The following is a 19,511-nucleotide window of genomic DNA, read 5'->3' as shown; positions in this document are numbered from 1 at the left end:
GGTGGGTTGAAAATTTTTTTTAATTTGAGACTGGGACTAAATTCTCAGCTGTGATCCATTTATCCTTTTCCCAGAACCTTGGTGACATCATAAAGGTCAGAGGTGAAGCTGAATTGGATTATTTTTAGTAAAGGATGTTTCCGTTTTTACTCAAGTTAGACCCATTGAGCATGTGAGGGGGAGTGAGAGTCATTTCTCTGATCCTGACATATGTTTTTCTGTTCCTATCTCCCTTTATTAAAGTGATGTGTCAGTGCTGATAAGTGCATTAGTACACATTGCTGTATTAATAATAATGTCTTGTCAGCTTTTCCTCTCCTCCTTGCTTGTTCTCTTCAATCCTGTTCATTAATCAGCACTGATAAACTAACTCCTCCCTTGTCAAAATGTGGGCACGGAAACATTATTACTCGTTTGAGTAGAATCATGACTGCATAGTCTACTGTAGCCTTTTTAAAAATACATGTTTAGTCAAATTAAAAAGTGGGCTAATAGCAGGAATGTGAAGGCGGTTGTTTTCATTATTTTAGTTGACAGGCCCTCACTTTAAGTGTGGGATCTAGATGTTCCAGAGAAATGGCTACTCAAAACATTACTTTGTTCTCACAAGGAAATAATGAAAAGACTGCCTTGACTTTTCTAAACTGCTTGTCTCACAGTGGACATGATGTAACTTTTCTGCTTTCTTTTGTGGTCTAGTGTTAGAATATTTATACCAAGACTGCCTCATTGTTGTTGGTTTGAGAGTGAATCTCTGATAGCCTTAAGGAGTTTGTGGATGTTATGGAAAGACATGAACCAGAGCAGTATTGCTTCATATTTGGTATTGCCTGCTGGTGGATGTTTACACAAAATCAAAGTTATTCCAGGGTCATTAAGTGTAATTTCTGTAACATTCAGGCTGGTTGGGATGCTCAGCGAAACAAATGTTTGCTCTTATTGAAGAATCATCATTTGCTTGTAGTTGTCTTTGCAAGTCAAGCTGATATAGGAGAGAGTATTTAACATAAAAAAATATATTTACTTTAAATATTACAAACATGCCAGTGTAAAGAGAAGAACAAATATCGTCTGTTATGTTTTGAATTTGAATGAACAACCATGCTTGTAACAGATCAACCATGTTAGTGTGCTTTTCATGAGCTAACTGGAATGTGAGTAATTCAGGGTCAGAGGTCAGAATCTGAATTTATGTAGTCCTTCTAGACAGATGCTGGTCTTATTCAACGTATGTGAACAGGATGCATATGGATATTTGGTGCAATACAATGGACTATTCACCATCTGAACTGTAGCTCGGACAATGTTTTACCCAATTTAGCAGCACTCATTTCTTTTAAAGCCTTCCCCCTCTTGTTCACCCAGCTGGCTATAATGGGTTTTCCCACCTGCTAAGTGCTAACCCTGCCATCAAGACACCGAGGTGGAGGGAATTTCACGCTTTACACAGAATGTGTTGTGAAACTTAGAAACCGCACAAACACAGATGCTGGGCAACCGTTAGCTTTTTAGTTTTCATTTGTACATTAACAGTTTGCATTTTCACAGGCACTTTCTTAGGAAAACAACTTGCTAAACAGATGTTTTTAAATGCTGTCAGTTCCCTTAATAGGAAAAGCATTGAATCATGTTCTAAACAAGTAACATACACAGAGACACTTTTTTTTCCCACATGTTGCATCATCAAAGCTCTCTCATGGCTAATGAGCCATTTGTTTTAGGCTATAAAAAATACATCACTTATATAATAAGTGGCCACCTTGTTTAGACTTAGGATTAGTTCACTTTAAAATGAAAATTACCCCATGATTTACTCACCCTCAAGTCATCCTAGGTGTATATGACTTTTTTTTTTCAGACAAATACAATCGGAGTTACATTAATAATCACCCTGATGCTCCCAAGCTTTATAATGGCAGTGAACAGAAACTACCTGTTTGAAGCTCAAAAAAATACATCCATCCATCATCCGTACTCCACACGGCTCCGGGTGGTTAATAAAGGCCTTCTGAAGCGAAGCGATGCATTTGTATAAGAAAAATAGCCATATTTAACATGTTATAAAGTAAAATAACTAGCTTCCGCCAGACCGCCTTCCGTATTCAACTTAAGAAATAAGCGTAATTGACGCAAGTAAGTTGAATACATAAGGCGGTTTGGTGGAAGCTAGTTATTTTACTTTATAACTATCTCTGTATTTAAAAAAATGTATTTAGTTACCACTTGTAGTACACTTGAACCCATCTGAGATAGAGAGATATATATATATATATATATATATATATATATATATAATTTTTTTTTTTTTTTTTTTTTTTAATACAGAGATAGTATGTTAACCACATTTTATATTCATATAAAATTTTATGTTCATATTCATGGTGGCTCAAAATAGCGCAGTTGAGTACACTTAGATGTTCTTAAGGTTATCTTAAGAAGTACTAAAAAAGAATTTTTAGTATATTAAGTACAAAATTAGTGCGCAAAAATAGAGCTCTTTAAGTACATTATGGAAGTCTACTTTATTCACCTGGGAAGTACTTCAAAGATCCATGGTAAACCATGGTACATGCCCAAAAAATATGGTTTTGCCAAGGTGCTTTTTTGTATTTTCCATGGTATATGGCAGTAATAATTTTATGGTTTCAGATGTTAATGTGTGTTCAAAGTGTGTTGTAGTAATAATGGCTGCATCTGAGTTACACTAATATTCATTGCTAATTTGTGTGGTTAATGACTCATTGTTAGTTGTATAATTATTGTTTACACTGCTTCTCTAAAATACACCTGTGCGAGAACTGAAAGGAAAGTGGGTGTAAAGTTTCTTTCTCTGCAGCATGTGTCGGATTTGGCTTTGAGGTGGCACTGTGAATAACAATGTTTTATTCGTACAAGAAAGCAAGGAGGAATGAGGATAAAGCAGAACTTGTAGACTGATTCATGTAGAGGATCTTAATGGCATAATTAAACAGTCGATACTGAGAACTTTATGAAAGGTATCGGCTGAAAAGGGTACTGATGGTGCTCTCAACTACAAAACAGAACAGGTTTTCTACAAGGAAATAGATGATCATCTTGTGTTGTACAAGTAATTTGTCTATATTAGTCTTCAGATGGAGAAGGAGTGGTTGTGGGACTTTACAAAACGGTACATTTCAAGGCTATGCAGAACTCTTGGTTTGAAAGATGTCAACAGATTTAAGAGCTCTTAAGAGAACGCTATGGGGATTCATTAGAATATAAAGTAAAATTAGTCAGATTTTAAATGTTAGTACGAAAAGGAAGCTTTTGAAAAATCTGTCAGTGGTATGTTCTGCAATCAGAAATAGAAGCTGTTAAGTTTTCCTCAAGAATCATTAACCATGTTTCCACTATCGTGCCAAAAACGAGCATGCTAGTGCATGCCAGGACCAGTCGGGTTTCCAGTGTCACTTCCGGGGCTTGATCGGAGCCAATGGACAGGGGTTTTTCGCCTGCTGAATACTTTGATTGCAGAATTGGAATTGATTTTCGATTCCCTACCCTACTCCTCAAGCCCCAGTTGGCCTGCTTTGGACCAGATATTCAAAGGTTGATATTTGAAAACAACCCAAACAAGCACACCCCTCCCGAAATACGCTAACATGCAATGCAAGAGTGAATGTCTCTTTATCATAGCTGAAGCACAGCAAGAGAATGCTTCACAAAAAATAAAGCGAAGATGACAAACAAACGAAAAGGAAGCACAAAAAATTAACATACAGTACCCACGAATATATACAAGCAAGAGTTTGTTGTTAGTCCCAGCAGCACACCAGCTCCAGATAAACAATGACTAAATTTACATGTTCACCAATAATGTGATTATTTCTAATAATCAGAGTAAGGTCTTAATCGCAGTAAGATGTTTACATGAGACAAGCAGAACTCTTCACTCCAGTTTCCAATTTTCATTACTCTGATTATTCGCTAATAAGTATGGTTATACCACACTCAGATAGGCATACAGTGTGCATGTTACCGGTCATTGTTTTAATCTACTTGCATCAAATTCGACGTACAATTTTATTGGTACTAGTTTTTATACGGCGCTGTAATGAATGTCGCAGTACTGGGTTTTCCTATGCTGCCGTTGAATTCTTCGCGCCATCTGGATGAAGATATGGAGCAGAGACTGCACAGGGAGTTGTGTTGACAGAGTTTAGCGATTTGGAGAAGAGAACTTCAGAATAATGTCATGGACTTCATTCATGAAGTTGTGTGAACAACGCACGACATCTGTGTACGTCCGAGTACATGCGCACATTGGTCAGAGCGATAATAATGCGATTAAGGTGTTTACATGCCTGTTTATTGCAATTTTAATCGGCGTACACCACCTAGTTTAATGCAGTTATGGCTGCTACGATTATGAGCTTAATTGCATTTGTTTGATCAAAGTATTGCGTTTACATGAGGAAAAGTTTAATTGCAATATTGCCAAAATCCCATTATAATCGCATTATGAGGGTGCATGTAAATGCACTCAATGACACTCAAAACCAATGTTACTCACGTATGAAGCAGAAACAATGCAACCTCGGCATCCGTTTTCAGGCCTTCCCGCTTGGGTCTCTCCAGCGCTGTAAAGCTTGGTAACACTTTATTTTAGTTTCATTGTTACAATACATATGTTGCATGAAGTTTCTATAGTAATAACTATAAATTATGCATAATTACATGCAACTAACCCTAAACCAAACCAAACCCTAGTTCTAAACCTGTAGTAAGTACATGTAGTTACTTAATATTACTCGGTACTTAAATGTATAATTACAGTGTAACGGAAAGCTTTTCTAATATTAATGCGGGTAGCCCTATCAGGCTACCAGCTAACATTTAAGACATTTAAAACAATTTTCAGCTAAAAAATCACGTTTAGACACCAGCGAGTGTCTAAAATAACTTCTGATGGGGGTTCTGACCACCATATATATTTATATGGGATGCTAAAGGCTACTTATACTAACCATTGTGATAATAAATACACATATGATTATGGAGAATACCAGAGACTGCTTGAAGAACTAAGGCAAATCATATATGATTTATAAGATCATGTATTTTTTTCATGTTTCATCTGTCTCTTCAGGGCTAACAGCCTTGGCTGTTTGTAATGGGTAATTTTCAGATTTAGTCAGAGACCATCTGAGAAACCTATGTAGGATTAGTTTACAGATTTGAAACTTCTGATGCCAGGCTGTGAGAGAATGGAAATAAATTGTAATGACATTGCAATAATGTTTTCCCCCGATCATTTCATTTGTGGGTTTATTTTAATTTTATCAAAGAAGAACTGTAACTGTAACCAACACATTTAGCCTAAAGTTTTTTTTTTTTTTTTTTTTTTTTTTTTTCTTCCCCAAAAAGTTGTACTTTTTATAAGTGAAAATGAAAGCGCATTTAATATTTTTAGATGAGACATGTCAGCATGTGTGCAATAAAGTATTTTCCAGATTTTATTAATTTGATTTAGTGATCTAGTGGCCAGGACTTCTACAACCAACTGAAATGTGACCTTGGTCTCTTGACTCAAAGGACTCAGTCCATTGCCATAATCAGAACTCTATGTACGTGTCTGTCTCCCAAAGAGGAAATGCCATAGTCCAAGAATAAACATTCCTGCCCTTCTACTCAAATCAACCAATTGCAGACCATAGCACGCCACCCCTGACTGGAACCTATTGGGCAGTTTGAATTTACTTTCAGTTGACTGTAGTGAGAGCAGATGAGAGGGATGGATGGGTTGGAGGGGAGTCAAAGACGATGAGAAAGGCTGTTGGAATGTCAGGGAGGAGAGGAAGAAAGAGTGACGCCTCTAATGTCCTGTTTGAGTGAGTTTACTGTGAAGAGCTGATGGTATATGTGTACATGTTCTGGCCTTTAAAGGTCTCTGCACTTCACTTCACACTCATAATGAGACCACATAGAAAATCTAGGAGTCAAAGTCAGATTTAAACCTGGAAATGAACAGTTTTAGAATTTGGACAAATTTAAAATGAAACATTATGATTATCTGATTATCATATCTGAAATTCATCTAAATGTTCATACAGTGTATTATATTATTTGGACCTCATTTTATGTTTTTCTTGTCAGAATGTGTATTAAGCTTTCATAACCTCAGTATGCAGCCAATATGACGTCATCACATGAAGTTTTGAAAATCGCAGGAAATGCTTAATGGGTGATCCTAAACTTGTGTCAACAGGACCATGTGATCTACCCTTTAAGAATGTGTTAAGCAACCTGAGGTGTTGGTAAATCAAGCTAAAATCTTGACACCTTGGTCATATCCTCGCACATTGAATTTAAAGGTGCTTGTATTTTGCTTGAGGTTTTTGCATCTCAGCATTATTTCTCACTTTGCAGAAGTGTGATAAAGAGTTTCTGTATTAGCTTTAATGTGGTTCTATCTGCTGTGTAGCTCTTTCCTTTTTCAGATATTCTATATGTGCTTCTATAATACGTTCATCATATAATCTCATTGTAAATCTGATGCTGCATCAACATAACAATCTCTGAACAGGAAATGATTCTTTCACAGATTTTTCTTATCAGTAATTTACTTACAGCATATCTATTAGACCAGAAACACTAAACAAAGACGTAAATTCTTGACCGATGCATTGCAAGCACACAGTCCTGTTGTGGTACAAATCTTAAATGTATTTGCCATTAAACCAAAAGTGGTGTTATTCAGGTAGCTAACTATAAATTAGAGCTGCAATTATAGCTAGCTGTGAATTAGAGTTAAAGATCACAATCTTCTTTCTAAATGACTTCTATTTGGCTATGTCTATTAAATCTTTGACAAATATGATCACAGTAAACATTCAGATCTCTGTTGGCGCTGCCGCTGACCCAGAAAGAGCAGTTATCATATATTAGTATGAAATGGCTTCACAAACGGTCTTTTCAACCACACTATCATTATTTCTGACTAAAATAATTCAAGTTTCCACAGAAGTACTGGGCTAAAAGTAATTGAAAAGTAAAGACTTCAAATAAAGACTGTATTAATAACGTCATTACACCAGTGGGTGGTCACAAGTGATAAAAACTGTTAAAAAAAAATTATTTGTCATTGAATCATTAATTCAGAAGATTCAGTCATAAATTCTGATTCATCCAGTTATGAAACAAGTGATGTCTTTATGAGTGAGTGAGTTAATAATTCATTCATTCAAACCAATTTAAAAAAATAATAATTCAAATGAATTAAATGTTTTAATAGACTGCAGCAATTAACATTTTGTCAAAACCTCTTGTAAATTATTGTTTAGTTGTTCTATTGAGAATCGTGATCTCTATTTAAAAAAAAAAAAAAAAATTGTGATTCTCGATTAATCCAGAATTGTGCAGCTCTACTATAAATGTTTTTAAGATTTGCTCAGCAATGTTTTGTGCCAACTTGATGGCATTTTCGGGGAATCGGGCCTGTAATTTCCAGAAAAGTAGGCGCTTTCGTTTTTTTAGAATGTGAGACACATCCACATTGCCTTTTATTTTATCAAAAGAGGAACATGATAATGACAAGTATAGTGGAAAAACAGAAGCGAGGAGAAAGACCTGAAAGTGAGGGAGTGAATGGAGTATCTGAAAACATTGTATTCTTGTTAAACACTGATTGCGTAACTCAGGATGGGTGGAGTTAAATAGTGTTTAAGGAAGGTTGTGTGTACTGTGTGTTTGGTGTATGTTGTGTATTTATTATGAGTGTATATATTCCCCTATATAGGGCACCTCCTACTGGTGCTTTAGTGTACATGCAGGCAGGTTTTAAATGACTTGTGAGGGGAGGGAAAACTCCGTTTAATCAGGGTATATGAATATGTTTGTTATATTTGATATTCATGTATTATTGAGCTGGACAAATGCAGTCAATGATCAAATTTGAGTAAAAAGTTGGAAAATTTGGAATACAATTATTTACTTGTCCTCACACTGTGCTGTATAAAGGCTCCAAATGACTTGGGTGTCACAGTTTTAAGAAATCCAGCGTGTGATAACAGGGTTGCAGGTGCATACAAAATGTGGAACAGAGCTAAATGGTATGTTTTTGTAATAAATAAAAAAAGGTAATGGGACCGTATTAATGGGAAGTGGAGTCAATGTAAAGCAGTGCGATTGTAACCTGCTATGTGTTTTGCAGGATCTGCAGATCGTGTACTCGTACCTCCATGGCATGGAAGCGTTGTCCAACTTGAGGGAACACCAGCTCCGGTACGAGACCGCTGTTTGTGTCTTTGTATGTGTGTGAAGGTAATTTCATTCCTATCACAGAAGAAAAGTCTTTAACACTGTTTATTTCATTTGCAGGTTGATGTGTGAGACAGTTCGATATGAACAGCATGAAGCTAATGAGGTTTTATACTAGTGAGTATCCAAACATACACACTCAATACACTCTCACAAAGGCTGTCAGAAAATGTATTTCTATCTAGGTCAGTTTATCAGAGGTTTACATCAAAGTCACGAGGATGATTTTGGTCACACACACATCTGCTCACTCTCCCTCTCTGTCTCAGACACAAACACACACCGACATCTGTCTGGTGCTCGCTTCGTTTAAATCTGTAACGTCCATCTACAGATGGGGATTAAGCTTCTAACACTCTGCCTGTTGAAATGAAACATTCTGTTAAGGATCCCCAGTTTGCTTGGTTACATCTAAAGTAATTAAAGCAATGTTTGGGTTCATTACAAGTTAAGCCCATCCACATTATTAGTGACAATATCAGTTCCAGAAAATATTTTTGAGTTAAAAAAAAAAAAAAAAAAAAAAAGGAGCTAAGGAACTTGTTACTGGAAGCACATGGGCCCAGGCAATAAACATTAAAATACACTGTTTCAAAAGTATAACCATAGGACTTAAACAGCATACATGTTGCCATGAGTCTAGTGTGATAAAATAGTTTGCTGATCTTGGTTGTGTAAAGTTTGTTATATCCAAACTTTGTTGGCATGGCGAAGTATCTATTTTAGCCTGTTGGCGTGTCGGAAAGGGACTGTTTACATGTACTTGTAAACACATAACCAGAAATTTATCCACCTAACAATAGATGATTTTGACCGCTTTAGAGCTCTATAATAAACAGGGTCTTTTTGAATAATTTGTGATTTAACAAAAAATACCAGCTTCATTTTCACATTTGACATTTACTTTTATTGCAAATTATTTTCTGTAATAATGAACATTACCTGATTATACTTGAATGTTCAAGTAAATCCTTTACATAGTCAGGGCAACATTTTCTATGGAAAAGTGAAGTCATGCTAGCTCATCAAAATCCTGAACATTCTCCACTATATACTTTCCCCTTCATTTTCCCCCCACTTTTTCTAACTGTACCCTCCCATTATCTGCAGTAAATCTTCACTGTGGTGCAATGCCTGCATTAACCAGGCTGTCAAAGTTTGTGCTTTCCAAAACACACAAAATCAGCCATGTGCTGCTTTTCACTTGGGAATTAAGTTGTGCAAATGCGTGGGCTCGTACGATTTCATTCAGCATAGTTTGAAAACCACCAGTCTCAACCTCAGATGGCATGCCCAAGGACCACCAACAGCCTCAAAACTTAATCGACTTAAGCCCAAAGTATGCTTCAGTTTTGACATGAACACTTAACGTATGCATACAGCTGAACGCACAGCCTTTCAAAGTATACTCCATTTGAGACAAAAAATATATTTCCAATAAATGCTGTTCTTTTCAACTTCGCATTCAAAGAATCTTGAAAAAAATCACAATTTCCACGAAAATATTAAGCAGCACAACTGTTTTCAGTATTGATAAGATTTTTAGCATTTCTTGAGCACCAAATAATCATATTAGAATGATTTCTGGAGAATCATGTGACACTGAAGACTACTAAAAATTTAGATTTGCCATTACAGGAATAAATTATTTTTTAAAATACAGTCAAACCAAAAATTATTCAAACCTTTTTTTTTTATATATATATATATGAACTATAGTGTCCTGCACCCACTAGTAAAAATATATATCAAATATAAATTTTTATATATATATATATATATATATATATAAATTTATATTTGATATATATTTTTACTAGTGGGTGCAGGACACTATAGTTCATTTGTGTAAGTGAGGATAGCAAAATAAAGTAAACTGTGACATATTATACCCAAAAATTCTTCATACAGTGGACTACCAGTAAAATTGATAAAAATTTGGAACCAAAAATTATTCAGACACTTTGACCTGACCATGTTTTGTGTTATCTGACATAATTAAGATAAATTTTTTCTGACACAGTTTAACTCTGAGATCTTGTCATATTTTATTACCATTTTTTAACCAATAGTGAATAAACTGTATTAATGAATGAAATGTTCAAGGTGTCTGAATAAATTTTGGTTTGACTATGTGACCCTGGACTACAAAAAATTTATACATCATCTGAAAGCTGAATAAATAAGCTTTTCATTGATGTATGGTTTGTTAGGATAGGACAATATTTGTCCGAGATAAAACTATTTGAAAATCTGAAATCTGAGGGTGCAAAAATCAAAATATTGAGAAAATCTCCTTTAAATTTGCCCAAATGAAGTCCTTAGCAATGCATATCCACACACAAAAAATATATTTTTTTAAATATTTACGGTAGGAAATTTACAAGATAACCAAATGGAACATGATCTTTATATCCTAATGATTTTTGGCATAAAAGAAAAATTGATAATTTTGACCCATACATTGTATTATTGGCTATTGCTACAAATATACCTGTGCAACTTATGACTGGTTTTGTGGTCCAGGGTCACATATATTAAAATAGAAAAGTGCTGTTTTCCATTGTTATAATATTTCACAATATAGTACAGTTTTTACTGTGTTCTTGAACAATTAAATGCAGCATAAAAGAATTCCTTCAAAAACATAAAATCTTATTGACCTCAAACTTTTGAATGATAATATACATATCCGGAACTTTGGATCACAGTCTTTACATATTTTAAGCTAATATCCTTTGTTTTGTTTATAAAACAGTTTTTTGATGTTGTTGCATCCATACACATCACATGGTTAGTCATTTTAAATGCTGGGCATATGGACTCTTACTGTCTAATTGGATCGTTTAGCAGCAAGTCAAGTGTGCTTTATTGTTATTCTGCTATGTGTGGAGACATAGAGTGAAACGAAATGTGCCTCGCAGGACCATGGTACTACATATTTAAATATAAACAGTAGAAGTACAAACCTACACATAGATTACTTCTTTCAGTAGGTTAGCTAACTATACATATACATAATATAAAACTATGTGTACTTTACATAAATACTGTACATATACCCTGGACATATAATTTGAATTTGACATGAAACAACACACAGTGCAGTGGTACAAAAAGACATTCAGGGCAAACAGCGCAACTTGGAGACAGTGCAAGGTGAGTCTGTTGTGTATGTACATGTAATCATGTATTACCCTGGTCAGTCTGGGTAGCGGTGAGGATGTTAAAGTGTCCAGTGCACATAGAGAGAGAAGAGAGATTGTACAGCCCACTCATCAACCTATGCGTAGCCTACTCATACACTCAATATTGCACAAGAGTTGCACATGTAGTGCAATGGTACAAAGAGACAGTGCAGAAAGAGACATTTAGGGCAAACAGCGCAACTTGGAGAGAATGCAAAATGAGTTAGTTAAAAGTGGACGAGACCTCATGCGAATGGTAAAAAGTCTGGCTATGTGAGACTTGCAAACCACAGGTGCCCTTTGCTCTGAGACCTACTGCATTGACCAAGACACATACACCCACATTTGTATGATTCATCACATTTGTTTCCTTTCCTTTCCGTGGCATGTGTGTTGTTGGGTCACTGCTCCACCCGGAATATTATAGTAAGAATGGACAAAAATAGATGTTGAGTTTTTTTGCGTGTTTATGTGTGTGTAATGTTGTAATATTTGTCTGTGTGTATTTTATAGTCCTGATGACATTGGGACCTGCTGGTATATCCTCCTGTCTGGCTCTGTCTTTATAAAGGAGTCCATGTTTCTTCCCCGCAGCAGGTATGGATGTTTGTGTTTGGTTTGCCCCATTGGTTTCTCACTGTGTCCTGTTCAGTGTTTTGTGTGACGTGCAGTTTCATTTCAGTTTTGGTAAGCGTTCTGCGGGTAGTTTACGTCGTGGTTGTGAGTGTATCGTCCTTGAGGCTTCAGAAATGATTGTGGTGAGTTATACAAGCCTGTATATGTGCAGTAAGCCATGTATCAGTTAGATGGGGATACAGTTATCCACTCTCTGTCTCTCTCAGGTGGACTACATGGACGACAACGATGAGTATTTCCAAAGACAAGCATCTCATCGGCAGTCCAGGAGAAGATTCCGCAAGATAAACCAGCGCGGAGAGCGACAGACTATAATTGATACGGTTGATCATTATCCAGTCAGCAAGCCCCCTCTCCCACCAGGATACCACTCGGTTCGTTCACAAATATATACAATTTTAAATCTGCCCTTTTGATAAAATGAATATACAAATAGCTGCAACTTCTAAGATGTGGTCACATTAGTAGAATTTCTGCGAAAGTCACTTTCAAACCAAGCAGTTCTGTTGGTCAACGTGGCGAATTTGTGTGATCAGCTTGAAGACACTGCAAAATCTATTTGGGGAACTTTTTCACCCTCACGCAAAATCCCAATTGTGTGTATTCCTGTTGAAATATCTGCAAATTTCACAAAAATTTGCCGAACAATGGTAAATGTGACTCCACCTTAACTCTATTTTACATGATTTGATTTCAAGTCGGTGTGTGCATCTTAACAAGTTGTAGCTTACTTATATCACTCATCTTGTGTTATTCTTTAACATTTAAATATGTGAACTATCACTGTATTTTGTATTAAATTAACATGTGGAATGTGTATTAATGTGTTTTTAATTTTGTCTTGCTGCAGGAATGCTCAAAATCCCAGGTAATTACCTTTTTAGTACTAACAAATAATAATCTTTCAGATTTTGTATTGAACAATTTATCCTGCCAGCTTTATATGCAGAAACAACTAAGTAAACCTTTCATAGGTTGATTCCCTCAAAAGGTGTAAATGCTTTGACACTTAGATAAACAGATAAATTGGTGCAAGTTGTCAGATTTGAAAACCATATCATTCTCATTATTTTGATAGTAGCACAGAAAGTACACACTGCAGCTTTCACATTCATACATGTTTTGACACTTGTGTCTAGTTATGCCAAAAGTATACTTCCCTTGTCTGCGTTTGACTTCGGATTGCAGTAGGGATGCACCGATACCAGTATCGGTATCGGGCCCAATACCAAGCTCATGTACTTGTACTCGTACTCGTAAAAATACCCCCGATACCAAAGACCGATACCTCACGTGACATGACTGACAGAATTTTCCGTGCACAGAGACACCGGTGGCAGCAGCAGACACAATGTCAGCCTCATAGGTGTGGAAATTAATGATGACAACACACACATTGCGAACTGCATGCTATCAATCACAATTCGTTATCGATTAGTGAAGGCGGGATAGGCGGAATCGCGCTGAATGACACAGACCAGAAGCCAGATCCCAGTTCTCTCAGACAGCGTGCGATCAGTTCTCCTTGCTCAAATGCACACATAGTTGTCAAAATGTCCATCGTGTGGAGTATCTCATGTAAATACAGTCGGGTATGGCTTAACTGGACGTAAACATTTGGGTGAAAACAGGATATGTGTCAGTATCCATGGATTCGGTCTTAAAGGGACTGTAGCCTATATTTGTCAATGTTAATAAAACAACAAAATATGTTAAATAAATGTATACATGGTAAATAAACCTACTGTATCTGAAAAACAAGTTTATTTCATTTTGTTTCTCTATAGTATTTGTTGTATTGTTTGTAATTTGTAAATTTCTTTTTATATAACAACAAATATATTGGTAATTATGCCCTTTGAAGGTTATTGGACACTGTGAAATTTTTGTTCTTTAAGTTTGTGACAAGCACATAAAAATTATTACTTTTTTCATTAGAGTAATAATGAAGAAGCTGTCCTACATTCATTAGTCTCACTGTGTCGTGAAACTGCAATATCACCAAAAATAAAAAGAGAGAGAGAGAGAGAGAGAAATTAATAAATATATAGGCATCGGTATCGGCGAGTACTAGAAAAAAGTATCGGTACTCGTACTCGGTCCTTAAAAAATGGTATCGGTGCATCCCTAGTTTGCAGTATTCTCGTTATCAGCACAGTCCGCTGATATCCGCTCAAACCTTTGGTGTGCAACCCAATTTTTTGTAACCATGCGGACTTTTGTGCATATGCGAGTGATTTTAGGACTCAAAGACACATGTCCATTAGGTATTGCGCACCCGCTTATCCACACTCACGGTCAATGGAGCATAATTTGAAAGAATAACTTGCACATTCAACTGTGCACTAGATGGAACAGAACGTGGAAAATGAAGTATACCCAGGCCTTAAAGTGTTATACTGAAAAGCATTAATAAAATGTAGTTTAATCTAAATACAAATTCACTGTTTACCCAATATTTATGTGTGCTATGCTATTAGCAGCACACAAGCACCAAACTCTATTGGAATCAATGAGTGGAGTCTTCCACGTACCTCACGTGAGGAGCACATTTTGGCCTTGTTTACACCTGGTATTAAGATGCATTCTCTGCGATCCAATCACAAGTGAACAATGCTAAATACAGGTGTAAACAGTGTCTAAAATGTTTCGAGCTTGTCCACTTTCAACCAATTTCAGAGGTAGTTGAAAATGCATCAACTGGATTGCTTTCATAGTGTAGAGACTCTTGTGGTCGAATGCATTCGAACATCCATAAAAAAAACTGTCTACTTGTCAACCACTGACCTAACGTGAACTTCCATTCGTATCTTATCCATTTGTTTCCTTTCCCATTCACTCTTATGCAGCATTATGACTTCATTTATTAAATCAAATTTATGTGCTGCACTCGGCGCTCACACAAAAGTGATATAGAGTGTGGAAAAAATAAGAGGGGAGGGTCTACATGAAATCCGAACACAAGTGTAACACGTCTCAACTGACCACTTGTGATCGGATCACTGAAAGTGCATCTTAATACCAGGTGGAAACAGAACCTTTGTCAGAGTTACTGCCTATATACTGCCTATGTTACTCTATATAGTATGGTGCCTTAAAAGACAGCAGCCTATGTAGACAACAAGACAGATCTCTAGGTTTTGTAACAGAGCCATAGTCTTGGCTACATTCTTAGCAAATTTAATCTAGTAAAAGCATCCCGATCTTCTTTTCCATCACTCACAGTTTCTCCCCTGTGGCACTTCGAGCATTTAGTCTCTCTCTCTCTGCATTAGTTTTGTTTTATTATCCCCTGTCTTGTAATGGCCCTGGTTATGATTGACAGCAGGGGGTGGGCTCTTGACAGATATATGTGCCATCCTGATTGTTCACTGAGCTGCCAATCATTGCAGGGTTGACCCTGGTGACTGGTTTAGTAGGGCAGTGGGTGTCAACCATCCCCCACCCCTTCCGCTTAAACAATACCAGCCTCTTGATAATCCCATGATCTTGTGTTGGTGTGTGTGAATGGGATAGAGGGGCAGGGTCTGATAAAAAAAATTGTGTCTGCAGAAGCATCCCTCTCTGCCAGAGTGCTGTCTGTTACTGTGGTGATGGGCAGATTTCAGTAGAGAGAGGGATGCGCTCTCTGAGAGAGTGCACTGGGGAGAAAAAACATCAAGTAGGTGCAGTTAGAATAGTTAGTGGTACAAAAAGAGACAGATAATGTTTTAGGTTAGTTTAAGTGTACACAGGATGGTTGGACATTCAGTATTGCAGGCTATGAGACAGATAGTCCTGTCTCATGGCTATGGAGTCAGGGGACAGGAGACCAGGACTGTGAGTATCTCTCTCACACACGCGCACACACACACACACACACACACTCTTTCTCAAAAGCCTCACAAAAAGCCTGTGGATGACCTTTTTTTTTTTTTTTTTTTGCACATACAGGCTAAACTCATGCATAAATTCTTTGTTTAGCCATGCAAGTTACATTTTATTGATTTTGATGGATGAACTCATTTTTGTCATAATTGTATACAAGCAGAAAATATTAGTTTGAATGAACAATTTCCTGGTGACCAAATATATTTTGAATTGAACGGAATTATGAGTTTCGAATTGGATTGAGTGAGTTGGTCTGTTTTACAAGTTGATGTTGATGTTTATTTTTAATTGTCTTTCATTTATAATTCTATTTAAATCTACATAATTTTGTTTCTGACTGTTGTGTGATTTTAATTTGGAATTGGATTTTAACATACTTTTTTAGAAATGTTTTTGCAGTTGTTTTGACGTTTTAAGTTTTCCTTCCATTATGTTTTAATACATATAATTTTATAGGTTGTATACCAGTGATTTGTTTGAGAGGTCACACTATTGAGTTTTTGAGTTGCATGTGTGTATCCTACATGTGATTTTGTTGTAGGTTCACTGTATGTAGGCCATCTGATCTAGGGCATCAGTACATGAACCCATCAACTTTACTGTAGTAAGCCTCAGGGTATGTTGTACAGTAGGGTGTTGTGGGTGGGTGGGTGTGGGGGGATGTGTCTGTGCATTAGCAGGTATAATCATTATTTGGATTCATTAACTGATGAAAGCTTCAGTCATTACTCCATACATTATTACACCACAAATGCCCTGAATTTAGAGTAATTGGAGCTTTTTTGGTGTGTGTTTTTGTTGTGATTGACAGTCCTGGAATAAGTCAATTAAATTAAGGACCCATGTGCAAACACTTAAAAGTCATGGGAAACACTATAGTGAATATAATTATTTTCTCCAAAATATTTATTTGTCTTAAAATTGCTCTTCACAAATGCAATCTCTATAAAATGATTCTTTAAAAATTCTTATCCAGTTATCATAAATGACTGATGTGTGCATGATTGGTATGTGCCTCACTGCTAGCAATTATACTTTAGTGAGTGTTTATTTTTATCAACCAATGACTAAAATGAGTCCTAGTAGATGGATATTTAAAATGCCACCGTTCAGCTGAACTTGTGTGCGTGTGAGAACACTTCATCCATTCCACTAAAGAGTAATTGTGCTGACAATCACACAGGGGTTTAAAATTAATCCTTGGGGGAAAAAACACTATATTTGCACAAATGCTCACAAGCTTTTGTCAGGAAACAGTTGCTGTGTTGTCTTTATGCATATACATGGTTAACATGACATTTGAAACAGTGTCTTGCATGCATAATATTATTTTAAACTATTTTTCTAATTATTATACATGCAGTTTTAATCATATTATTTGAGATCTGCATGGAATATTTGTACTTTTAAAAATTAATTTGTCACTGCAGAAGCAGTTACATGCACTTAAAAAAGCTGAAAGGTGTTTAAAATGTTGAAAAAGAAATGCATGACATTTCCCTTAAATACATTTTAATCTAAAATGTCTGTTAAATGTCTATTTATTTTATATAATAATGTTTTTAAACTAATTATTTTTTGCGTATCAATTGTTTTTTTTGTTTTTTTGCTTTTTTTTGTAACCGTATATGTTTCTCTTGCAGCTTCCTGCCGACTTCTCAAAGCTTCACCCCTCTGACAGTTGCCACTCCCATATGACTTCTAGCCAATCACGTTCCAGCATCGCCAGTGATTCAGGAAGTAGCAGCCTATCAGATATTTACCAGGTGATAAAAGACTGAGTTTCTATCCCTCTAGAAAGCAATCTCCTTACACACTCTGCAACAGAAGCACATCCTGACAGATTTATTATGAACATCTGGGACACACACTCGCACGCATTTAAATCCTGTTCTGTAGAGGAACCGCCCCCACCCCCACCCTCCTCTGTGGTCCATCTGCCACCTCTCTATAACCTATTCATGTCAGTCCTCAAGCACACACACCTTTTGATCCACAAATCAGCATTACACATGCACACACAAACATCCACGGCATGCGCAAACAAAATCAGCTCAGAGTGCCAATACACACTTCTGCCTGTATACGTACAAGCAAATCATATTCACGGGATTTGCTTTGTTTATTTGTAAATGTGTGTCACAAAGCCGTTTAACCACAAATCAAATGTCTGTGAACATCGCAAGCTGAAAATTTGTGAAGAAACAAGCAGTTTGAGCTCACACGGTTTCTTTTACAGGCCACTGAGAGTGAGTGTGGGGACATGGATCTGAGTGGGCTTCCTGAAACAGCGGTGGACTCGGACGAAGATGATGATGATGAAGACGTAGGGAGGGGAACGGACCCTCTTATGAGTCGAGATATTGTGAGAGACTGTCTGGAGAAAGATCCGATGGACCGTACAGATGATGACATTGGTAAACCATTGTTGTTTGAATTGTTCCACTATGCGACATTTTCACTTTCACTTTCATTTTCAATTTCTGTTTCATTTTCTCCTTCTCTTTCTGTATATAGAGCAGTTGCTGGAGTTTGTGCAGCAGCTCCCGGCATTTGCCAGTCTGAGTGTTTCAGTGCGGAGGGAACTCTGTGCTGTCATGGTGTTTGCGGTCGTGGAAAGGGCCGGAACCGTCGTGCTCAACCACGGTGAAGAGGTAAGACTGGACCAATCGCAGCATTTCATCTCCTCGTTTGTGTTTAGTCAATAACAGGCAAGTGTGTGTGTTTTAGCTGGACTCGTGGTCAGTCATTCTGAATGGAGCAGTAGAGGTGATCTATCCAGATGGCCGCCCTGAGAGTGTGTGTATGGGTGGAAGTTTTGGTGTCTCCCCTTCTTTGGAGAAACAACTGATGACTGGAGTCATGAGGACCAAAGTGGATGACTGTCAGGTAAGAGTGTCTACTAAAAATGGGCATGATGGTGTACAATTCAGCAGCTCATTAATGTCAATAAAATTAATCTAGATTTTTTTTGTAAGCATAAGTATTTGTGACCCGTGCTTTCAAAATAAGTCAGAATGCGCACAGGCTGATTTCGAGCTACAGGCAAAACAAGTGAAAAATGTTGAAATTGAGGTTTTCACAAAAATTTGTTAATTAAGCCCTCAGCACAAGTTTGGTATCATTTTAAAGCAAAGCATTCTAACTTTGTGAATATTCATAGCGAATTCTCGATGGCATGAGTCTGAACCAATGAAATGTGATTTTCAATCTCAGGCTGATGTAAACAAAACGATCTTACTCGTGCTGACTGATAGATCTGAAGTGCACGCACAAAGACTCCTCAGACAGCACGCAATACTGATATTCACAGAACTAGAGTATTTCAAAATATCTGTCTTGGCAAGTATTCAGGCAAACATTATCTGTTATGTCTTAAGCGAACATTTGGTTAACCGTTAAGAGAAAAACATCTGATGTGTAACATTATTTTAGATACGTGTGGTACAGTAGGTCTTAATATATATAGGCTGTCTGTTCATTAATGTTAATCAAACAATTGTGGAATCATGGAAAAAAAGTTGAATATATATATTT

At 36.7% G+C, this 19,511-nt stretch overlaps 1 protein-coding gene across 3 annotated transcripts in view; it reads left to right on the top strand.

Annotated features, from left to right (window-relative positions):
* Positions 1-19,511, top strand: part of rapgef2a (Rap guanine nucleotide exchange factor 2a) — a 44,122-nt gene that overhangs the window by 9,073 nt on the left and 15,538 nt on the right. For 2 of the 3 annotated variants that reach the window (XM_051889864.1, XM_051889853.1), the window contains exons 2-11: positions 8,174-8,244; positions 8,341-8,397; positions 11,982-12,065; positions 12,151-12,226; positions 12,311-12,478; positions 12,955-12,972; positions 17,618-17,740; positions 18,214-18,391; positions 18,492-18,628; positions 18,705-18,863. In XM_051889864.1, the coding sequence (XP_051745824.1) occupies positions 8,174-8,244; positions 8,341-8,397; positions 11,982-12,065; positions 12,151-12,226; positions 12,311-12,478; positions 12,955-12,972; positions 17,618-17,740; positions 18,214-18,391; positions 18,492-18,628; positions 18,705-18,863 (1,071 nt within the window). Of the gene's footprint in view, positions 1-5,777; positions 5,853-8,173; positions 8,245-8,340; positions 8,398-11,981; positions 12,066-12,150; positions 12,227-12,310; positions 12,479-12,954; positions 12,973-17,617; positions 17,741-18,213; positions 18,392-18,491; positions 18,629-18,704; positions 18,864-19,511 lie in introns of those variants that run through there. The other variant, XM_051889875.1, reaches the window with a different exon arrangement.

Source organism: Ctenopharyngodon idella, chromosome 1, assembly GCF_019924925.1.
Source record: "Ctenopharyngodon idella isolate HZGC_01 chromosome 1, HZGC01, whole genome shotgun sequence".
NCBI lineage: Eukaryota > Metazoa > Chordata > Actinopteri > Cypriniformes > Xenocyprididae > Ctenopharyngodon > Ctenopharyngodon idella.
Note: the sequence above shows the minus strand (reverse complement) of the source record. Positions and strands in the feature narration are given on the sequence as shown.